The following is an 11,200-nucleotide window of genomic DNA, read 5'->3' as shown; positions in this document are numbered from 1 at the left end:
CACCACACCACATACATGTGACACAACTCCTCTGCTTGGATGAGCCCTATTTGGGCTGGGGATCTATAGCACCACAAAAGGAAGAAAGAGGCAGTGGGTTTACCAGAGTGAGAAGTTGGTGAATGATCCACAGAGCAACCCCACAAGGCCAGATCATAGGCCAAGGGTTTAGTGTCCCACAGTCTGGCTATTTTTTAGTGAAAGTCATAATGACAAAAGGACAGTTATTTGCAGCATCTGCGATGCCAAGCTGAGGTGAGATTACTACCAAGCTGAGCACCATCAGCATGCTCAAGCACCTGTTAGCAAAGCACCCCACTAAGTGGTTGGAACCCCTGGGTAGAAAACCAGTCTCTTAAGATGAAACCACTGCCACTTACACCGGGGCTACATGCTTTCTAATTCGCTGTCCAGTGAGCATGTGCGGATGCCTCCTCCCCACATACACAACTAATATCAGCAACTATGTCCACTTTCTTGTCGCAGTGAAACATTAAGATGCCCCTCCCCCAGACTTTGGAAAGGAAGAGAAAATACTCATCCACCCACAGGCCCAAACACTAAATGGCCACATTGACAGACTGCTCACTCTGGAAATGTTGCCATTTCGGCTTATAGAAAAGAGTCTTTCCACAACCTCATGGCGGCTGCTGTCCCTCAGTACTCAGTCCCCCGCCGCCACTATTCCTCCCAATGTGCCATCACCTATGCGCTGACCAATGCAGTTACTTTGAAAGTCCACTTTACCACAGACATGTGTACACGTACTACATTTTCTTGATGGCACACTGGGTGAACCTGGTGGAGGCTGGGATGGAGTCAGACTCTGGGACACCACACGTGCTTCCGACACGTAGAGTAGCGGGCCCAAGTTCCATCAGGGTTTCCCACTTTTTGTATACCAGTTCATGCACCCACTCCTCCTCTTGCTTTTTATCCTCAGCTGAATTTATCTACCCATCAGTCCCAAACTAGAAATCCTGCAGCACTGCCTCGGCGAAGCAGCATAATGCTCTACTGAAACTCATCTCTTTAGGAGATAAACCACACACCTTAACAGAGCTGTTGAAAGGTCTAAAAGACCAGACCAATTGGTGGCTCTCACTGCTGAACCTAAAACCAGGCATGGTTGTAAAGGGTGTAACCTTATGGCTGCTATGAAGCTTGGCTAGATGGACCACATTCCATGCCTGGCCTATGTGCTTAACTAAGTTGTACAGCGGTTTCTGAAAACATACCCAGACTTACCAGAGCTACTTGTCAAGGTACGCCATGTCTTCTCCCATTTCAAAAAGTCACCTACAGCTGCCATCGGTCTGGCAGTACTGCAGCAGTGCTTTCAATTGCCACCTCACTGAATGCTTTCCAAGCCTACATGCTGGAACTCCACATTACACATATGAGCAGCTGAGGACAAAAGTTGATTACCAGCTTTAACATGCCCATTGGACTTCCAGTCAGCCTCCACACATAACAACTGCTGAGGGGCATAGATGTCTGAAATCTGGGAGGTTCTCCAAAACTTTGAGAACTCCACCAAGATGGTGAGTTGTGATGACTCCCTAATCTGCCTAACCATCCCACTGCTGTGTCTACTGAAACATTCACTGCTCACTCTGAAAGAGGAAGCTTTGCATGCCAGGCAGGTGGTTATGGAGCAAGACATTACACTGGATAATACTGCCCAGTCCAGCCTCATTCTATCGTCTCAGACCAGATTGGGAGTTAATCAGGAGGAGCATGCTAGGGAGGAGATGCTAGGGAGGAGGTGGAACAGGAGTTGTTTGTTTGCTCTAGAGAGGGGACTACCAACACCAGCTTCTTGTCTGTTCAGCGTGGATGGCCTAAAGAAGAGGAGCAGGAGGAGGAGAGGAAGGAAGAGGAGGAGATGATGGACGGTATTCGTTCTGGAGGGCACAATGAAAAGTTGCCTCAAGATAGTCTGATACGCATGGCAGAGTTCATGTCCTACTGCCTTTCCCAAAACCCTCACGTGATTCCCATTTTGGCCATGACAAAACACTGGTTGTGCCTCTTTCTCAACCCAGTGGTACAAGGACAAATTTCCATCTCTCCTTCCGGTGTGAGAAAGGGCTAATAAAATGCAACAATACCAGAAGGCCATTGTTGAACAGTTGCTCCAAAAATTCCCCTCACATAATGCTGGCTGCATAGCTACCACTTCTTTGGACAACCAAGGATTAGAAAGGACCGACATGCACACCAGGTGCAACACAGGCAGGAGTACAATGTCTAAGACCTTTTACGGTTTCATCAAACTGTCCCAAGACCAAGTGATGGCTGTGCGGGGTACTCTGACAAGGAGGGTGAAGTTGATGAAGATGGTGAAGGAGTACCAAGGTGATAGTACCAGCGTGCTCCATAATTCCTCAGTGCCATTTGACATTTGGGTATTTAAGCCGGACATGTCACAAACTCTCCTTGTACGCCTGCCATGCCACTAGCGTTGTGTCTGATGGGGATTTTAGTGCCGCCGGGGCCATCATAACAGATAGGTGCAGCCGCCTGTCACAGGGAAATACAAGCAGGATGACTCTTCTAAAATTGAACAAGGGCTGGATTCCCACAGACTTTGTCCCCCTACCAGATGACACACAGCAAACCTAAAGTCACCCAAAATTGTTCAGTTTTGTAAGTTTTATTAACGTGGATCCCTGCGCATCCAAAAAAGGGTATATGTGTTTTTTGTTTCTCAGATCCTACTCCTCTTTCTCCACTGTGTTTTGAAGCTCATCATGATATATGTATACTCCAAGGGGTCATTTTTTGTTGTCCGCCGTTGCACATAGTGCATTGGCTCTACCACTCTAGTAGTGCCATTCTTTACCTATGGTAATACAATGTTTTGTAAGGCCCTCCTCACTGTCTCTTCTAGTGTGTATCAGAGAACCGCCAGGGGTAATTCATTGGTCCACTCTTGTACATAGCGCATTGGTTCTACCATTCTACGAGTGATACTCCTTACACATGGTAACACAATGTTTTATAAGGCCCTCCTCACAGTCTCTTCTAGTTTGTATCAGAGAGCCCCAAGGGATAATTCTTTGGTCCGTTCTTGTAAATTGTGCATTGGCTCTAACATTCTAGGAGTTAACAATGGTATTGGTAACACAATTTTTTATGAAGCTCTCCTCATTGTTTCTTCCAGTGTGTATCCGACATCTTCTTTCTAACTTGTTGGTCCACCCTTGCACATTGTGGAACACCAGCAGTGGCAAGCTCGGTTCTATGATATCCTTCACCTGATCTCTGTACCAGTTCCCGTCACCTGCACAATACACTCCAGAGATCCTTTCTCTCACTGAGCGATATCCTCTGATTTGTTCTGTGTACAAAACTCGTCAAGGGACACGATTTGTATTTTGAAAAACTGTCAATCTGTCTGATTATAGATGTGGCAGAAGAAGTCCCCAGGGTTGTGTTGTGTGCACACCGACACTTCAGACTCATCCCCTGACTCTAAATGAACCTGTGGATTCTGACCTCCATTTTACTGACACTGGCCTGGGTGTTTGGAGGGTGTAATGAAATTGTCCCAGACCTTTCATTGAAGAATGGAAAGCAACAGACAAAAACGAAAACCAAAAATCACCCGGGAGTGAAGAGGTTAACTGTGGTAAAAGGTAGGGTACGGTGGTAACCTCCAGCTGTGACAGCAGGTAAACTCAGTGATATCAATCCTCACAGCTACGGCTCAGTCATTGTCTGCCTGAGAATGTTCTCTAATGTGCATGTGTGCTGCGATTTCAGTATTTGGCAGAGCCGGGACCATCATGGGACGTTGTGGTATGGATTATGTCGGATCGGGGTGTTTTGAGGGTCAATAAATTAAAGAAAGAGGGTTTTGGTTTTTATTTCTTTTTACTTGCAGGATTAGTAATGGGGGGATCTCCATTACCAATCCAAGGCTTAGTGGCAGCTGTGTTTTTTTTTCAAGTGGCAGCTGTCATTAACCCCTTATATTACCTTGATTGTCACTGCAACAGGGCAATCAGTATGAGCAGAGTAAAGCACTGAAATGGTGACATCCCATGGATGTGACAATTCTGGTTGGCTGAGGGCTGCTCTTTTTAAGCTGTGGGGTTCAATAATCATGGCACTCCTCAGCATGATAATACCAGATCACAACTGTGAGCTTTAACTTAGCTGGGTATCAAAATGATGGATGTCATGTTAACTGTTTAGGTCCCTATACCACCCCTCCTTCTCCCCCTCAGCCAGCACAGAGATGGAGATCGCCATAACGATGACATCTTATCTGGCTGAGAGTGAGGTATTTACGACTCAGGTGATGGTAGAGCTACAACCAAATCCTTACACACAGAAACATCTCTTTGTTCTTTTGGAGGGAAAAGCTATGAACTCAGTTTTTTAGACGCCACATGAATGGCTAGAAAAATGAAAAGCATATTGCCAGAATCCCTGCGAAGCGCTGAGTCCATCGCACCATTTGGCTTTGTTAGGAGATCACTGGTATCGCAAGAAATAGGTATTGGCCAATAAAATCATGCTAGATATGTTATGTTTGGTATCTATGCGAATGTAAAATCGGGATATAAAATATGATGCAAATATCTCTCACCTGTGTGGTCCAGGGGCGAAGATATGCGAAACAATAGAATTATCTCTCTTTGCTGAACATCTTGGCACAACCCACAAGGTATCGTAAAATGAGGTCACAGGTGGGTGGGAGAACTTAGGTCATAAAAGTCTGAAGCTCATTTTTAGAGATGGTCAGTTCCGGAAGGCACAGCTAGACTGTAGAGCTGTCCATTTGCATCTTATTCTGGGGACCTTCCCTCCATAAATTCGGACGTCACATCTATGGCACGAGTTTAGTAAGTTTCACGATTATCCCTTTTATTTTTATGTAATTCTCTACACTGTATTTGTATTGTTCCCTTTTGTAATATCTTGTATATTTTATAAACACTGCCTATTTTCGGATTAAATATAAAAAATGTAATAGTTTGTTTCCTCCTGTTCTATATACGAATCCAATCCCAAAGGGCCTTTTGCTATCTATAATGGGTGACCGAACTACCTGTAGAAAAGTTTCGATGGTGGTAGCGGAATTATTATTGTGTAGAATTATTGGGGTGCTATCAGCAAGGGGTACTGAGGTATATAATTATTCCATTAGCGGGAATCGGTAATATATACATTACCCATGTTGGCAGACCTTCAATATTCGGCATTAGTTGCTTAGCAGCTTCATTTTGTATTTGTCCGGCAGTACCAAAAGTGACCTGCCGAAAAAAAGGGCGTTAGAGAGCAGTCGAATTTTGACAAATTGATAAACAGTGGGAGGATCTTGTAAGACAACCATCCGTCTGTTCGTGACAATGGGGGAGTGGAGAAATAATTGCATGCTTTTTAAAAAGTTATTTATGAAAATAATTAAAAGAAAAACACTTGGGATCCCTCCTATTTTGATACACACCCAAGATAATATGCATGGCTGGGGGCTGCAGCCTGTAGCTTTCTGTTTTATCTGTGCCGGGTATTTATAAATGGGGTCCCTGCAACATTTTTTTCACATTTTTATATCTTTTAACACTCCATTCGGGGACCCAAGCAGCTACTTTGAGGGCAGACAATCAGAGATGTTGGCAGTGTGACTGTAGTCAATCACAGTCGCTTTCAGAGAGGGTGAGCAAAGGAAGCAGTGGATAAGTATGAGTTCCAATGAGTGAACTAGGAAGTAAAGTCACAGCTGCGGGGAATCACAGTAAGTGTTATACTTATGCTTTCAATCCATATAAATCTCTGACAATATTATTCCCAGAAACAAAAGCTGAGTCAGAAATGCATCCAGACATCTTTCCCATGCTGTTCCCATTCAGATTCTACACTTTTTTTTTATCAATATCAGCATTTTTACAGCTCTCCCAGACCGAATACAAAGGTCGTAATGAAAATAATTAAAGTTTCTTATTGACTTGCATGGGGATTTAGTCATGAATCCTGAGAAATACACAAATAATAGAAGTTATTTGGCTTGAATAATACAGGGCCGAAAATTTTACTGGTCGCCTATCTCTAGAAATAATGTATCTTAAAATAAAGTATTTTAAATTCTACAGTAACATAAATATTTTCTAATCTTTTCTCTTAATTTACTATTACAGTCCTAACCATGTGTAAAGCACAAACAGGACAACCAACTACTGCAACTCCAGCAAATACTACAGCTCCAACAACTACTGCTCCTCCAACTACAATTGCAGCTCCAACAACTACTACAGCTCCAACTACTACTGCAGCTCCAACAACTACTGCTCCTCCAACTACAACTGCAGCTCTAACAACCACTGCAGCTCCAACAACTACTGCAGCTCCAACTACTACTGAAGCTCCAACAACAACTGCAGCTCCAACAACAACTGCAGCTCCAACAACAACTGCAGCTCCAACTACTACAGCAGCTCCAACAACTACTGCAGCTCTAACTACCACTGCAGCTCCAACATCTACTGCAGCTCCAACAACAACTGCAGCTCCAACTACCACTGTAGCTCCAACTACTACTGCAGCTCCAACTACTACAGCAGCTCCAACAACAACTGCAGCTCCAACAACAACTGGAGCTCCAACTACTACTGCAGCTCCAACTACCACTGCAGCTCCAACAAGAACTGCAGCTCCAACTACTACTACAGCTTCAACAACTACTGCAGCTCCAACAACAACTTCAGCTCCAACTACTACTGCAGCTCCAACTACTACAGCAGCTCCAACAACAACTGCAGCTCCAACAACAACTGGAGCTCCAATTACTACTGCAGCTCCAACTACCACTGCAGCTCCAACAACTACTGCAGCTCCAACTACTACTGCAGCTCCAACTACTACAGCAGCTCTAACAACTACTGCAGCTCCAACTACTACTGCAGCTCCAACAACTGCAGCTCCAACAACAACTGCAGCTCCAACTACTACTGCACCTCCAACTACCACTGCAGCTCCAACAACAACTGCAGCTCCAACAACAACTGCAGCTCCAACAACAACTGCAGCTCCAACTACAACAGCAGCTCCAACAACTACTGCATCTCCAACTACCACTGCAGCTCCAACAACTACTGCAGCTCCAACAACTACTGCAGCTCCAACAACAACTGCAGCTCCAACTACTACTGCAGCTCCAACTACCACTGCAGCTCCAACAACTACTGCAGCTACAACAACTACTGCAGCTACAACAACCACTGCACCTCCAACATCTACTGCAGCTACAACTACTGCAGCTCCAACAACAACTGCAGCTCCAACAACAACTGCAGCTCCAACTACTACAGCAGCTCCAACAACTACTGCAGCTCCAACTACCACTGCAGCTCCAACAACTACTACAGCTCCAACAACAACTGCAGCTCCAACTACTACTGCAGCTCCAACTACCACGGCAGCTCCAACTACCTCTGCAGCTCCAACAACAACTGTAGCTACAACAACAACTGCAGCTCCAACTACTACTGAAGCTCCAACTACCACTGCAGCTCCAACTACCATTGCAGCTCCAACAACTGCAGCTCCAACAACAACTGCAGCTCCAACTACCACTGCAGCTCCAACTACCACTGCAGCTCCAACAACAACTGCAGCTCCAACTACTACAGCAGCTCCAACAACTACTGCAGCTCCAACTACCACTGCAGCTCCAACATCTACTGCAGCTCCAACAACAACTGCAGCTCCAACAACTACTGCAGCTCCACCAACAACTGCACCTCCAAATACTACTGCAGCTCCAACTACTACAGAAGCTCCAACAACTACTGCAGCTTCAACTACCACTGCAGCTCCAACAACTACTACAGCTTCAACAACTACTGCAGCTCCAACAACAACTTCAGCTCCAACTACTACTGCAGCTCCAACTACTACAGCAGCTCCAACAACAACTGCAGCTCCAACAACAACTGGAGCTCCAACTACTACTGCAGCTCCAACTACCACTGCAGCTCCAACAACTACTGCAGCTCCAACAACTACTGCAGCTCCAACTACTACTGCAGCTCCAACTACTATAGCAGCTCCAACAACTACTGCAGCTCTAACTACTACTGCAGCTCCAACAACAACTGCAGCTCCAACAACAACAGCAGCTCCAACAACTACTGCAGCTCCAACTACTACTGCAGCTCCAACAACAACTGCAGCTCCAACAACAACTGCAGCTCCAACAACAACTGCAGCTCTAACTACTACAGCAGCTCCAACAACTACTGCATCTCCAACTACCACTGCAGCTCCAACAACTACTGCAGCTCCAACAACTACTGCAGCTCCAACAACAACTTCAGCTCCAACTACAACTGCAGCTCCAACTACTACTGCAGCTCCAACTACCACTGCAGCTCCAACAACAACTGCAGCTCCAACAACAACTGCAGCTCCAACAACAACTGCAGCTCCATTTACTACTGCAGCTCCAACTACTACAGCAGCTCCAACAACTACTGCATCTCCAACTACCACTGCAGCTCCAACAACTACTGCAGCTCCAACAACTACTGCAGCTCCAACAACAACTGCAGCTCCAACTACTACTGCAGCTCCAACTACTACAGCAGCTCCAACAACTACTGCATCTCCAACTACCACTGCAGCTCCAACAACTACTGCAGCTCCAACAGCTACTGCAGCTCCAACAACAACTGCAGCTCCAACAACTGCAGCTCCAACTACTACTGCAGCTCCAACTACTACTGCAGCTCCAACTACCACTGCAGCTCCAACAACTACTGCAGCTACAACTACTGCAGCTCCAACAACAACTGCAGCTCCAACAACAACTGCAGCTCCAACTACTACTGCAGCTCCAACTACCACTGCAGCTCCAACAACTACTGCAGCTACAACTGCAGCTCCAACTACTACTGCAGCTCCAACTACCACTGCAGCTCCAACTACCACTGCAGCTCCAACAACTGCAGCTCCAACAACAACTGCAGCTCCAACTACTACTGCAGCTCCAACTACCACTGCAGCTCCAACAACTGCAGCTCCAACTACTACAGCAGCTCCAACAACTACTGCAGCTCCAACTACCACTGAAGCTCCAACATCTACTGCAGCTCCAACAACAACTGCAGCTCCAACAACTACTGCAGCTCCACCAACAACTGCACCTCCAACTACTACTGCAGCTGCAACTACTACAGCAGCTCCAACAACTACTGCAGCTTCAACTACCACTGCAGCTCCAACAACTACTACAGCTTCAACAACTACTGCAGCTCCAACAACAACTTCAGCTCCAACAACAACTGGGGCTCCAACTACTACTGCAGCTCCAACTACTACAGCAGCTCCAACAACAACTGCAGCTCCAACAACAACTGGAGCTCCAACTACTACTGCAGCTACAACTACCACTGCAGCTCCAACAACTACTGCAGCTCCAACAACTACTGCAGCTCCAACTACTACTGCAGCTCCAACTACTACTGCAGCTCCAACAACAACTGCAGCTCCAACAACAACTGCAGCTCCAACTACTACTGCAGCTCCAACTACCACTGCAGCTCCAACAACAACTGCAGCTCCAACAACAACTGCAGCTCTAACTACTACAGCAGCTCCAACAACTACTGCTTCTCCAACTACCACTGCAGCTCCAACAACTACTGCAGCTCCAACAACTACTGCAGCTCCAACAACAACTGCAGCTCCAACAACAACTGCAGCTCCAACTACTACTGCAGCTCCAACTACTACTGCAGCTCCAACTACCACTGCAGCTCCAACAACAACTGCAGCTCCAACAACAATTGCAGCTCCAACAACATCTGCAGCTCCATTTACTACTGCAGCTTCAACTACTACAGCAGCTCCAACAACTACTGCATCTCCAACTACCACTGCAGCTCCAACAACTACTGCAGCTCCAACAACTACTGCAGCTCCGACAACAACTGCAGCTCCAACAACTGCAGCTCCAACTACTACTGCAGCTCCAACTACTAATGCAGCTCCAACTACCACTGCAGCTCCAACAACTACTGCAGCTACAACTACTGCAGCTCCAACAACAACTGCAGCTCCAACAACAACTGCAGCTCCAACTACTACTGCAGCTCCAACTACTACAACAGCTCCAACAACTACTGCAGCTCCAACTACCACTGCAGCTCCAACAACTACTACAGCTCAAACAACAACTGCAGCTCCAACTACTACTGCAGCTCCAACTACCACTGCAGCTCCAACTACCTCTGCAGCTCCAACAACAACTGCAGCTCCAACAACAACTGCAGCTCCAACTACTACTGCAGCTCCAACTACCACTGCAGCTCCAACTACCACTGCAGCTCCAACAACAACTGCAGCTCCAACTACTACTGCAGCTCCAACTACTACAACAGCTCCAACAACTACTGCAGCTCCAACTACCACTGCAGCTCCAACAACTACTACAGCTCCAACAACAACTGCAGCTCTAACTACTACTGCAGCTCCAACTACCACTGCAGCTCCAACTACCTCTGCAGCTCCAACATCTACTGCAGCTCCAACAACAACTGCAGCTCCAACTACCACTGTAGCTCCAACTACCACTGCAGCTCCAACAACTACTGCAGCTACAACAACTTCTGCAGCTCCATCAACAACTGCAGCTCCACCAACAACTGCACCTCCAACTACTACTGCAGCTCCAACTACTACAGCAGCTCCAACAACTACTGCAGCTTCAACTACCACTGCAGCTCCAACAACTACTACAGCTTCAACAACTACTGCAGCTCCAACAACAACTTCAGCTCCAACTACTACTGCAGCTCCAACTACTACAGCAGCTTCAACAACTACTGCAGCTCCAACAACTACTGCAGCTCCAACTACTACAGCAGCTCCAACAACTACTGCAGCTCCAACTACTACTGCAGCTCCAACAACAACTGCAGCTCCAACAACAACTCCAGCTCCAACTACTACTGCAGCTCCAACTACCACTGCAGCTCCAGCAACAACTGCAGCTCCAACAACAACTGCAGCTCTAACTACTACAGCAGCTCCAACAACTACTGCATCTCCAACTACCACTGCAGCTCGAACAACTACTGCAGCTCCAACAACTACTGCAGCTCCAACAACAACTTCAGCTCCAACAACAACTGCAGCTCCAACTACTACTGCAGCTCCAACTACCACTGCAGCTCCAACAACAACT

General features: G+C 46.6%; 1 protein-coding gene across 1 annotated transcript in view; it reads left to right on the top strand.

Annotated features, from left to right (window-relative positions):
* Positions 1-1,493: 1,493 nt before the first annotated feature.
* The window catches only part of LOC142251750 (uncharacterized), a 127,505-nt gene continuing 117,798 nt past the window's right edge, over positions 1,494-11,200 (top strand). Inside the window, exons 1-2 of the mRNA XM_075324801.1 lie at positions 1,494-1,544; positions 1,835-2,081. Of these exons, the coding sequence (XP_075180916.1) occupies positions 1,494-1,544; positions 1,835-2,081 (298 nt within the window). The remainder of the gene's footprint in view (positions 1,545-1,834; positions 2,082-11,200) is intronic.

The sequence above is a fragment of the Anomaloglossus baeobatrachus genome, chromosome 9 (assembly GCF_048569485.1).
Source record: "Anomaloglossus baeobatrachus isolate aAnoBae1 chromosome 9, aAnoBae1.hap1, whole genome shotgun sequence".
NCBI classification, from domain to species: Eukaryota; Metazoa; Chordata; class Amphibia; order Anura; family Aromobatidae; genus Anomaloglossus; species Anomaloglossus baeobatrachus.
This window is presented reverse-complemented; position numbering and strand designations above follow the sequence as displayed.